Source organism: Notothenia rossii (genome assembly GCF_949606895.1).
Source record: "Notothenia rossii genome assembly, chromosome: 10".
Taxonomy (NCBI): domain Eukaryota; kingdom Metazoa; phylum Chordata; class Actinopteri; order Perciformes; family Nototheniidae; genus Notothenia; species Notothenia rossii.
The window spans coordinates 2321781-2335538 of NC_136908.1; the positions used below are offsets into that span (position 1 = coordinate 2321781).

The 13758-nt window shown below is 42.0% G+C and overlaps 1 protein-coding gene across 4 annotated transcripts in view; it reads left to right on the forward strand.

Annotated features, from left to right (window-relative positions):
* thrb (thyroid hormone receptor beta) overlaps positions 1–13758 on the forward strand; it is a 149423-nt gene that overhangs the window by 74467 nt on the left and 61198 nt on the right. For 2 of the 4 annotated variants that reach the window (XM_079655823.1, XM_079655827.1), the window contains exons 2-3: positions 8168–8229; positions 11177–11227. In XM_079655823.1, the coding sequence (XP_079511949.1) occupies positions 8223–8229; positions 11177–11227 (58 nt within the window). In that variant the 5' untranslated portion in view covers positions 8168–8222. Of the gene's footprint in view, positions 1–8164; positions 8230–11176; positions 11228–13758 lie in introns of all 4 variants that reach the window. The other 2 variants (XM_079655824.1, XM_079655826.1) reach the window with 2 other exon arrangements.

Consider the following 13758-nt stretch of genomic DNA (forward strand, 5'->3'; position numbering starts at 1 on the left):
AAGTTTTGCTCTTTAATTACGTCATCCACCTCTGCGTCGTTGCAAAATGCTTGTTTTGTTAAAGGTGTCCTCGGGAGAAGGTGTGGTTCTGGATGTGATGTTGTGGGTTTACATTGTTGTTCTTGTTGTTTGCTGCAGAAATGCAAAGAACAAACAGTTCCTGCAGCTCCCGTCAGACAGGGTGTGGTTCAGATAATGAGTTGAACTCAAGAGGAGGAAGTGCTCGACTGCAAAGTAAAAAACAAGAAGGGTGGAAAGGGTTACTTTAAAATGTAATCCGTCAGAGTTACCTGTAAAGACCTGTAACCTAATCTGAGTATCAAAGTACCAAAATAACCTGATTACTGTGACTTAAAGGAACAGTTCATTTCGTCATTTACAGCACTTGTTTTAGTAACTAAGTTCACATTGAATCAGATAACACAGTATTTGCTGTAACACTCAATATAAACTTCAGTTCAATATCGGCTGTACATCCGGGTTTCTCCTCCTCTTCTGTCAAACCACAGCAACAACATTCTCTGATTTTTAGTCTCTCAACGTCTAAGAAGTAAAAAGAGATCAGCCTCTGGTCGGAGATGTTGTTTTTTTATACTGAGCGCTTCAGCTCGCCAGTGGTGGTGTAACGCTCTAAGGCAGGGGTGTCAAACTCAATTTCATCTCAGGCTACATCAGCATTATGGTTGCACTCAAAGGGCCGGTTGTAACTTTAAGACTATATATATATACATATATAAATATATATAAAATAATGTATTATATTACATTATTGCCTCTGCATTGGATTATTATCAGATAGGGTAATAATCTCATAATTAACTACGTCTGAAAGCGGAAGTCGAGAGCACATAATTGCAACTGTCTTCAGTGAGAATGTCAAAAAATGATTCAAAAAGAAAAGCCACATTTTGAAAAAAAAAGTCAAAATCAAAAAAAATAAGTGACATTTTGAAAAGAAAGTCAAATTCTGAGAAAAAGGCATATTTTGACAGAAAAGTGTTAAATTCTGAGAAAAAAAATCTAATTTGAGATGCATTGTGGGACATGTAGTTCATGGGCAACGTGCTTCTGTAAAGCGGCATTTAACCGTATGATAAACATATTATATTCTCTGCAAGCTCTTGTGGGGCCGCAGAAGCTGAAGTCACGGGCCGGATTTGGGCCACGGGCCTTGAGTTTGACACCCCTGATCTAAGGGGTCCTACTAGAAGCCTGAGTTACAGTACTTTAGTTCCACCTATCCCGCCAACACTACGACCAATACATCTTTCTATTATAAACGTTTATTTTGCAGGGGGGCAACAGAAGGTCTGCAGTTACTTTGTGATGTATCTTGATAACCTAATACCGTGAGTGTGTGGAGTTGTGGTGAAAACGGTTGAATGTCAGAGAGCATATGAACAGGTTTCCATTTGATTGAAGTTGTAAATGTAAACGGTTTGAAACTGTTACTGGAAAGCTGCTGCAAAACAATCTGAAACATTGAGGTTTTGGGTGTTTCACATCATCCGTGTCTGCATGCCAACCTCTTGAATGACTCATTTCTGGCTTTCTTCTTTTCCTTCGTCCTTCTGGCTCGTTTTATTCACTTTTCTAAATCAAATAAAGCCAAACAAATCAGCTGTCAAACAGGCTTTGAGTTTATCGCCAATAAATAAACATCTAAAGCAAGCAGTTCAGATATAACGTTGTGGTTTCTTAAAGCAAATTTCTGCCAGCGAATAAGATCGTCTGTTTCCAATATACTGACGATGGGTTGTTGGAGAAAAGCAGCTTTCAAAGGTTAGGAATGAGACAAAACAAAAGTCCAGTAAGACTTCACCCTGGACTTCCCGACAGTCATGTTGGTATTTCTGGTGAATTAATTGCAAAAGACAGCCACTAATCTGACTTGGAAGAACCGCAACAAATCAGATTCCACTGGAAGGAGCAGCCTCTCATCGGTGGCGAGTTTACTTCCCTTGTGGGTTTCATTGATTAAGACATGACGTTGTCCTTTAGCCTCGCTGCTACATCTGCAGAAACAAAGAATCACCAGGGCCCAGGAGTTCAAAACTTTTAATCTCAATCAGATCCGATCCCATTTTGAAATCCCATTTTTTGTGATCCAGGATCAGACAAGTCGGACAGATTTTGTCCCTGGAGTTCAAAGCAATTCAGGATCGGATCACCCTGATCCAGATTACGATTTTTCAAGATGACTAGATCCTGAATATCAGTGCTTTAATTCTACCGATCGCCATCTAGTGGACATAAAAAATAATACAAGAAGACAAGAGACCACATTGCAGAGACATCTATAATGTTTAATTATATTTTTTTATTTGAAAGGTGATGACAGAAGATGGACTTTTTTTTTGTTGAAGATATTTTTACTTTAATCTAAATTACATTTGTTATTGACAATCTTTGTTGTGATACTTTTATGAGCATAAACATTTACGTCATCAATATTTGGTTAAAAAAAATAGGCCACCACAAACGTGAGCAAAAATGAAAAATAAAATGTATTTCCCATGAAGGCTAAAAATGTTGTATTATTTCAGTTAACAAACTTTGCCATCTTATTTAAATTGAAACATATTTTAAAATAAATGGTACAGTACATTTTGCTCTGGTAATCCACTGGAAACCCACCCCTCTGGTGGGATCTGGATAATCCGGTTTTTTGGGATCAAACTGATCCCAATCCTGTGTTGTCGGTTTGAACTACCCGTTTTGAAGATTTGATCCAGATTAAAGCTTGGATTGGATTTCCTGATCTGATCGGATATGAAAGTGATCCTAATCCTGTTTTCTGGTTTTGAACTCCCCAAAATCCAAATCTGATTTGATCAGATAGGGATTAAAAGTTTTGAACTCCTGGGCCCAGGAGTCCAAAAACAAACGTTATAAAAGACACGCCTGTAAACTGTTCAGAGGATCTGCAAACAAGGTCTGCTTTTACCCTTCGATCGAAGTCTTTGTTGTAAAGTCATTCCTATATAACGTCTGTTTTGTTGTGACGGAAAATTTGTCATTTTTTATCTCTTAAACCTTACGTTGTGTTCGGATCTCCCGTGACCCTTTTCAAGTTCAAGTTATATCATACCTACCGTTTATAGCTCAACAAGGCTTCCTGATATCCTCCTCAACAGCTATATACATTCTACAAAACTGCTTTTGACCATTTTAGCCAAGCTGAGGGTCTCTCTAAAAAACATTATATAATTTGTGGGTGACTCGGGTTTAATTTGGCCCAATCAAGATTCATCTTTGATTTGTTTTGTGAAACTGTTTTCTAATATTGGTCTATTATGTAAGGGATGATGTGCAGCTTAGTCCGGGTCCTCGGCAGTAAGTCGGACCCATCCAGGTGAGGGTTGGCCTCCGCGCTTTGTCACCAATCCTGTTTGTAATATACATGGGTAGGATTTTGAGGCGTAGTCGTGGGGGAGGGGGGTCTGCAGTTCGGTGGATGTGGTTCTGATGGCTTCATCGGTCTGCGACCTTCAGCACTCACTGGATCGGTTCACCACCGAGTGTGAAGCGGCTGGGATGAGGATCAGCACCTCCAACTCTGAGGCCATGGTTCTCAGCAGGAAACCGATGGACTGTCCACTCCAAGTAGGGAATGAGTCCTTACCCCAAGTGAAGGAATTCAAGTATCTCGGGGTCTTGTTCTCGAGTGAGGGAACAATGGAACGTGAGATGGGTCGGAGAATCGGAGCAGCGGGAGCGGTACTGCAGTCTCTTTACCGCACCGTTGTGACGAAAAGGGAGCTGAGCCAGAAGGCAAAGCTCTCTGTCTACCGGGCCATTTCCCTTCCTACCCTCACCTATGGTCATGAAGGATGGGTCATGACCGAAAGAACGAGATCGCGGGTACAAGCGGCCGAGATGGGTTTTCTCCGCAAGGTGGCTGGTGTCTCCCTTAGGGATAAGGTGAGAAGTTCAGTCATCCGGGAGGGACTCGGAGTTGAACCGCTCCGCCTTCGCGTTGAAAGGAGCCAGTTGAGGTGGTTCGGGCACCTAGTTAGGATGCCACCTAGTTAGGATGCCACCTGGGCGCCTCCCTAGGGAGGTGTTCCAGGCACGTCCAGCTGGGAAGAGACCAAGGGGTAGACCTAGGACCAGGTGGAGGGATTATATCTCTTCTCTGGCCTGGGGGCGCCTTGGGACCCCCCAGTCAGAGCTGGTTGATGTGGGGAAAGAAAGTTTGGGGCTCTCTGCTGGAACTGATACCTCCGAGACCCGACCACGGATAAGCGGGAGAAGATGGATGGATGGATGGATGGATGATGATAATTTTGTATATATATATTTTAATTACAAAGACATTTAAGAGATACAAATGATGAATCCTTCTATATTGTAATATAAGCCAAAAATAATTACAATAAATTAGATAGATATACTTTATTAATTCCAGTGTGTTCAACATTAAAATACTTAAAAAGTTAAATAAAGAATCAACAATTACAAATGAAATGAAAATAAAAAATAGTACATCAAAAATATTCTGGATGATAAAATGTTCTTAAAAATATATAATGTCATTATTTTAAAAAAATCTAAATCGTGTAGCTTCTTCATTTGTATATCTGCTGTATATTAATAATAATAACAATGATAGTAATACATGTTATATATATATTTATATTTCGCTTTTCCTGGTGCTCAAAGCGCTTTACAAACAAGTAAAGAAGAACAATAACAACATGTATTGATACAACAATATTGATTTGTATTTTTAATTAACATCCTATTTAATTAAACCCTGAATCAAACAGTGAAGTTATGCAGCCAACAGAGATCCAATTCTACTGATTTAAATATAATAATAATAATAATACAACATGTCCCAAATCAAACCAGAACTAGTTGGAGAAGGCAGTGGAGGAAAAAAGGGTTGGATCGACCCCGTTTTGATGATTCACGCTGCGGGGAAACTCCATTATTGTCACTTTGTTTATTTGGGACACTAATTTGGAGAAATGGCAATTAGAGAGACACACAGAGCACTCAGCTGTGTGACCCCCCCCTGCCCCCCCCCCCCACACACACACACACACACACATACACATACTCACACACAGACACACACACACAGACACACACACAGACACACACACACACACACACACACACACACACACACACACACACACACACACACACACACACACACACACACACACACACACACAGATACAGACACACGCACATGCAGACAGACAGACAGACAGACAGAGACACACACACACACACACACACACACACACACACACACACACACACACACACACACACACCCAACAAAATTAATCTGATGGAGTTGGGTGTCCTGAAACGCCTCTCAGAGCTCTTGAAATGTAGGTAAGATTGATGGAGGATTCACTTTAAAGAGTCCCTTTTAGTGTTCTCTCTTTACCCTGTAGAGTGTTCTGTAGGTTTTAGTGCATGTCAATGGTCTGCAGACGCTAAAGTCCCTGTGTTCCCTCTCCTCTACTGCATGAAACACCTCCATTTGACTCGTTTTTTACTTCCAGAACATAGTGACATTTCATAAAATACATCACTATGTGACACTCAAACTTCTATGTAAATGATAGGCTAAAGGGGGCGGGCCATCTCTAACCTGTTGACCAATCACAACAGAGCTAACCAATCAGAGCAGATGCTGCCTTCAGAGACCACTACATAAATATGTCAACAGTATGTTTCCTTCCTGTCTGTCTTTGTTAATAATAATAATAATAATAATAATAATAATAATAATAATAATACATGACACTTCCCAGAATGCTTTGCAACCCAGCTGTTCCTCCTCTGCAAAAGAAGGAATACAGCTGTAACTTTTTTATGCAATTTCTTTTTTTCTTATAGTGACCTTGTTGGCACTGAGATTTGGAGAACACATGCAGGCTGAGTTACACATATGTTTTATTCAACCCTTAAGTTTTTTTTATCATTATTCAAAGGAGCAGGTGGAGCTGGGTCATCTGAGGAGTTATTTAAACTCTTTAAAGATAATTCATTTGTGTATTTGTACAGACAAACAGGCTCAATGCACATGTCCTAGCTTTTTAATTCAGTCTGAAAAATGTAAACCTGGAGTAAATCCACCAGCTACCCTGCAGTATACAAAGTCATTCAAACTAGCTGCACCTTTACCAGCTTTGAGAACACTTTCATGATCAATCATTATAAAACATATCATATCTATTATTCTGAAATGGACCAATCTGCACAATGACTACTTTTACTGTCTTTCACTATATTTTGATGAGAATACTTTTCTACTTTCACTTGAGGACCATTTTGAATGCAGGACTTTTACTGTAACAGAGTATTCCTACACTCTGGTACTTCTACTTTTACTGAAGTACAAGATCTGAGTACTTCTACTTTTACTCAAGTACAAGATCTGAATACTTCTACTTTTACTCAAGTACAAGATCTGAGTACTTCTACTTTAACTCAAGAACAAGATCTGAGTACTTCTACTTTTACTCAAGTACAAGATCTGAGTACTTCTACTTTTACTGAAGTACAAGATCTGAGTACTTCTACTTTTACTCAAGTACAAGATCTGAGTACTTCTACTTTTACTGAAATACAAGACCTGAGTACTTCTACTTTTACTCAAGTACAAGATCTGAGTACTTCTACTTTTACTGAAGTACAAGATCTGAGTACTTCTACTTTTACTCAAGTACAAGAACTGAGTACTTCTACTTTTACTCAAGTACAAGACCTGAGTACTTCTACTTTTACTCAAGAACAAGACCCGAGTACTTCTACTTTTACTCAAGTACAAGATCTGAGTACTTCTACTTTTACTCAAGTACAAGATCTGAGTACTTCTACTTTTAGTCAAGTACAGGATCTGAGTACTTCTACTTTTAGTCAAGTACAAGATCTGAGTACTTCTACTTTTACTCAAGTACAAGATCTGAGTACTTCTACTTTTACTCAAGTACAAGATCTGAATACTTCTACTTTTACTCAAGTACAAGATCTGAGTACTTCTACTTTAACTCAAGAACAAGATCTGAGTACTTCTACTTTTACTCAAGTACAAGATCTGAGTACTTCTACTTTTACTGAAGTACAAGATCTGAGTACTTCTACTTTTACTCAAGTACAAGATCTGAGTACTTCTACTTTTACTGAAATACAAGACCTGAGTACTTCTACTTTTACTCAAGTACAAGATCTGAGTACTTCTACTTTTACTGAAGTACAAGATCTGAGTACTTCTACTTTTACTCAAGTACAAGAACTGAGTACTTCTACTTTTACTCAAGTACAAGACCTGAGTACTTCTACTTTTACTCAAGAACAAGACCCGAGTACTTCTACTTTTACTCAAGTACAAGATCTGAGTACTTCTACTTTTAGTCAAGTACAAGATCTGAGTACTTCTACTTTTACTCAAGTACAAGATCTGAGTACTTCTACTTTTACTCAAGTACAAGATCTGAGTACTTCTACTTTTACTCAAGTACAAGATCTGAGTACTTCTACTTTTACTCAAGCACAAGATCTGAGTACTTCTACTTTTACTAAAGTACAAGATCTGAGTACTTCTCCCCCCTCTGGTCATTTATTAAACTGCTGCTTTTAGCTCTATTGAAGACAGACCTAAATAAAAACACAGATGTTTTATGAGTTTCTGTCCGACCACTAGATGTCCTCATTCCCCACGACATGAGCATCAGATGCAACCTCTTCAACCAGTTTAATTCAATTAAGATTACATCCAATTAAGTTCTCCTTTATACTAAGTGTTAATGTGTTTTTCATAAAGGAACCGCGTAAAAAATAAAAGATTTTAAGGCTCTATTTTCATGAGCAGAATAGTAAAGCACATTTTTTATTTATTTGTTGTTATTTATTCTATTTTTTTCCCCTTATGACACTATTTTCTTTCCTTTTTAAAATATTTTATTTTATTTATTTATTAAGGGATTTTCCGGGCCGCTAAAGTCTAGTTTTGGGAAGACTTTAAATAGTGCTCTAGAAGTGCAGGAATAAGCCAAATCTACACATATAAAATGGATTAAAACACAATCAGAATGTAAAAGTATATACATAAGAATATATATATATATATGTATATATAAATACATACATTTATTAATTAATGCAGTAATGGATGTGTTTGTCTGTTGTTCAGCAGGTAGTTACCCAGATGTCTGAGGAGGCTCTGAGGATGACGCCCTGAACCCTCCAGTATGTCAGGTGAGACACACACACACACACCACACACACACACACACACACACACACACACACACACACACACACACACACACACACACACACACACACACACACACACACACACACACACACACACACACACACGAAATATTCTAGGGGACGTGCAAAGGTTCGCTAGAATGATAATTAATATAGAATATGCAGCATAACAGAGGTAGAGGTCCAGCCAGATGTGAAGACGTGTAGACACATTTAGAAAACAAAATTAAATCAAGGAATAAAATGTATCAGTTCAAAAGACTGGAGTAAGAGTCTTTTACACGATTGGTATCAGAATCACTTTATATGGATGTGAATGATTTTTTAAGCCAGAATAAAGTATGTTTTAACGATTCATATGAGAAAAGTTAAACCACCTGATCCGTCAATATTTATTTATTAGCACAATGTTTACAAAGTGCATTACATAATAACAATTAAAAAAGTAACACAGGAGGGAAACATACACACCTTAAGACACAATAATAACAAATGATACATTCAAGAACAGATCAATACTTGAACAGGCAGAGGGAGAGAGTCACGTAACAGCAAGTTCAGAACAGCATGTTCAACACACACACACACACACACACACACACACACACACACACACACACACACACACACACACACACACACACACACACACACACACACACACACACAGTGATGATCTGATGCTTCCTTCCCTGAACCGTCTGTATTCCAGCCTCTGGTTTGATGTGTTTGTTACGGAGGCTAACGGGTGCTAATGCGCTACAACAACCCCAAATCTCTTCCATCAGGAGAAACTGTAGCTTCAGAAAGGAAGCAGATATAAAAACCCAAATGTTCCACATGAAGAAACATCTCCAGCAACTTGACAACACAAGCAGCGTTTAGACAACATTCAGCAACTTGAGTGTGACGCACACAGCTGGGAGACCAGGGGACACTAAAGAGTGACGCACACAGCTGGGAGACCAGGGGACACTAAAGAGTGACGCACACAGCTGGGAGACCAGGGGACACTAAAGAGTGACGCACACAGCTGGGAGACCAGGGGACACTAAAGAGTGACGCACACAGCTGGGAGACCAGGGGACACTAAAGAGTGACGCACACAGCTGGGAGACCAGGGGACACTAAAGAGTGACGCACACAGTTGGGAGGCCAGGGGACACTAAAGAGTGACGCACACAGCTGGGAGACCAGGGGACACTAAAGAGTGACGCACACAGTTGGGAGGCCAGGGGACACTAAAAAGTGACGCACACAGTTGGGAGACCAGGGGACACTAAAAAGTGATGCACACAGTTGTGAGACCAGGGGACACTAAAGAGTGATGCACACAGCTGGGAGGCCAGGGGACACTAAAGAGTGATGGGCACAGCTGGGGGACCAGGGGACACTAAAGAGTGACGCACACAGCTGGGAGACCAGGGGACACTAAAGAGTGACGCACACAGCTGGGAGAACAGGGGACACTAAAGAGTGACGCACACAGCTGGGAGACCAGGGGACACTAAAGAATGACGCACACAGTTGGGAGACACTAAAGAGTGACGCACACAGCTGGGAGACCAGGGGACACTAAAGAGTGACACACAGCTGGGAGACACTAAAGAGTGACGCACACAGCTGGGAGACCAGGGGACACTAAATAATGACGCACACAGCTGGGAGACACTAAAGAGTGACGCACACAGCTGGGAGACCAGGGGACACTAAAGAGTGACACACAGCTAGGAGACACTAAAGAGTGACGCACACAGTTGGGAGACCAGGGGACAATAAAGAGTGACACACAGCTGGGAGACACTAAAGAGTGACGCACACAGTTGGGAGACCAGGGGACACTAAAGAGTGACACACAGCTGGGAGACACTAAAGAGTGACGCACACAGTTGGGAGACAAGGGGACACTAAAGAGTGACGCACACAGCTGGGAGACCAGGGGACACTAAAAAGTGACGCACACAGTTGGCAGACCAGGGGACACTAAAGAGTGACGCACACAGCTGGGAGACCAGGGGACACTAAAGAATGACGCACACAGCTGGGAGATACTAAAGAGTGACGCACACAGCTGGGAGACCAGGGGACACTAAAGAATGACGCACACAGTTGGGAGACCAGGGGACACTAAAGAGTGACGCACACAGCTGGGAGACCAGGGGACACTAAAGAGTGACACACAGCTGGGAGACACTAAAGAGTGACGCACACAGCTGGGAGACCAGGAGATACTAAAGAGTGACGCACACAGCTGGGAGACCAGGGGACACTAAAGAGTGACGCACACAGCTGGGAGACCAGGGGACACTAAAGAGTGACGCACACAGCTGGGAGACCAGGAGATACTAAAGAGTGACGCACACAGCTGGGAGACCAGGGGACACTAAAGAGTGACGCACACAGCTGGGAGACCAGGGGACACTAAAGAGTGACGCACACAGCTGGGAGACCAGGAGATACTAAAGAGTGACGCACACAGCTGGGAGACCAGGGGACACTAAAGAGTGACGCACACAGCTGGGAGACCAGGGGACACTAAAGAGTGACGCACACAGCTGGGAGACCAGGGGACACTAAAGAGTGACCCTAAAAAAAAATGGACCAAAAGAAAAGTTGACTAAAACAAAAAAGTTGAACATTTTCTTTTTTACCAAAAAAGAAGTTTAAAAAAAAAAAAAAGTTGACAAAAAAAAAGATGACCTAAAAAGAAGTATAGGGAAAAGCAGGGGTGTTGTCAAGCTGCTTGAGTTTTGGAACATTAGTGTTTTTGTACCTGCATCCGTTCTGAAGCTGCTTCTCCTGGTGAAGAGTTTCTGCTCGTTCTCACCCGTTTGCCTCCACAGTTTGTGGTGTGAAAAGCAGAGGAGGCTGTTCTCTGAAAACACAGAGCTTCTTCTTTAAAAAGTTCCTCTCCCATCTATTTTAGAGCCAGCAGAAAATTGCTCCCCCGGCTGGAAAGATGAGGCCATTCAGAATGGTAATATCATCCTCCTCTCCGCTGCTTTTCCTATAAACGCTTTAACCTCCTGCTTATGATGTGGGGAAAACATGAAGTACTGCATTAGCTCTGTTTAGGTCTGATGACTCAGGTAAGTATTCAATTAGATCAGTGTTTCTCAAACTTGTTCATACCAAGGACCACTTAACCAATAAAAAAACTCCACAAATATCCAGACACAATAGGCCCTTCTCTACATCGCCTCGTTTACACATTAAATCTACAATACAAATACAACTACAGATTATATCAGCATTTCGTTCCAATGTGATTTAAAATGCTCAGGTTTTACACCTCTTATTATGAAATGTAGACTACATTTATTGCGGAGCCGCAGAGGTGTGGACTCGAGTCACATGACTTGGACTCGAGTCTCATGACTTGGACTCGAGTCACCCATTTGATGATTTTGGACTCCATTCGGGGACAGACGCTCCAAAGACAGCAGGTGTAGTGGTTCAGGCCAGCTACAGGGAGACAGGGAGACAGGGAGACGGATTTAAATGCAAGCGCGTCGGAAAAAAGTCAAGAAATTAGGGAAAACCGAAAAAAGAAGCAGCGTCTGGCTGCATTTCAATGATATTGGAGAAAGCAAAGCTGAGTGCAGGATTTGTAAAATGAAAATAACCTTCAGAGCAGGTTTTCTTTTGGTAACCACTCAGGATTTATTGTCAGAGGTGGGAGAAGTTCAGATCTTGTACTTGAGTAAAAGTTCCAGAGTGTAGGAATACTCGGTGACAATAAAAAGTCCTGCATTCAAAATGTTACTCAAGTAAAAGTACAAAAGTATGATCATCAAAATATAGTCAAAGTACCACCTGCAGAGGGATCTAGACTCAGGTGTTCTTTCCTCATAGAGACCGCCTCGCTGCACATTAGCCCTGGCATAAAGATAGATTGAGGGTCCCTTATGACATGTGGTACACAGTGGAAATAAACATTCTGTCACCTCAACATCAGGAGACCAGGGGACACTAAAGAGTGACTCACACAGCTGGGAGACCAGGGGACACTAAAGAGTGACTCACACAGCTGGGAGACCAGGGGACACTAAAGAGTGACTCACACAGCTGGGAGACCAGGGGACACTAAAGAGTGACGCACACAGCTGGGAGACCAGGGGACACTAAAGAGTGACGCACACAGCTGGGAGACCAGGGGACACTAAAGAGTGACTCACACAGCTGGGAGACCAGGGGACACTAAAGAGTGACTCACACAGCTGGGAGACCAGGGGACACTAAAGAGTGACGCACACAGCTGGGAGACCAGGGGACACTAAAGAGTGACGCACACAGCTGGGAGACCAGGGGACACTAAAGAGTGACTCACACAGCTGGGAGACCAGGGGACACTAAAGAGTGACGCACACAGCTGGGAGACCAGGGGACACTAAAGAGTGACGCACACAGTTGGGAGACCAGGGGACACTAAAGAGTGACTCACACAGCTGGGAGACCAGGGGACACTAAAGAGTGACGCACACAGCTGGGAGACCAGGGGACACTAAAGAGTGACTCACACAGCTGGGAGACCAGGGGACACTAAAGAGTGACGCACACAGTTGGGAGACCAGGGGACACTAAAGAGTGATCATCAACAGACTTCATGCAATGCTTCATCGGACGCATATATTAGATAATAATCTCTATCTCACTCCTAACATCTACATCTACTTTCAGCATGGATACATGTTCATAAAATACATCCATTGTTTTATACGCTTCTTGAAATCTAAAAATAAAACACAATGGTTTTCTAAAACAGATTACTAATCGCCTGAAAATGGTTCAAACAAACTGAAACTTGAGCTCGCTCCATTGCGGAGATATTCCCGCGAGAGTGCGGAAAACTGAAATGTATTTATTTGTTTCAAATGTGACATTTTACCAATATACTCATGGACCACCAGGGGGCGCTCACCGACCACCAGTGCTCCGCGGACCACACTTTGAGAAGCACTGATTTAGAGAAATGTGTTGGTTTGTGAGATTTTAACCCACACGTTACTAAAACATATTTTACGAGTCGCTGCACACACATCATAATTTATTGCATCTCTTTGATCCAAAATCGTTATCAAAAAAGTCTTCGGTCCAAACGCAATAGGCACCAGAAACATGTCCTTCCACACGAGACCGCTCGACCCACTGGAGATGCTGTAGTGCATATGCCAGGCCTGTAAGTGGCGCTGTACTTCCGCCACCAAATGCACCAAAAGCAGTGAAGAAGACTTCCGAGGTTTCCCTTCTGTTTATTCTCCGCGGTGGATTTAGCAGCAGGGGCGGGGAGAGGCGGGGCTCTTTTTCTCCGTCAGTAGCAGCTGATCTCTGATCTGTCTCTCCTGTCCGATTAGACTTCACTCACGTTTATGTCCATATCGATCAGATCTAGCTTGTTCTAGCTAATGATGTGACTGCCTGAGTTTCAAAGGACCTAAACAATAAGCAACATTTTGACCGGAGATTTTTTGATTTCGGCAAATAGAAACTCTGCCATTCGGGGGGGTC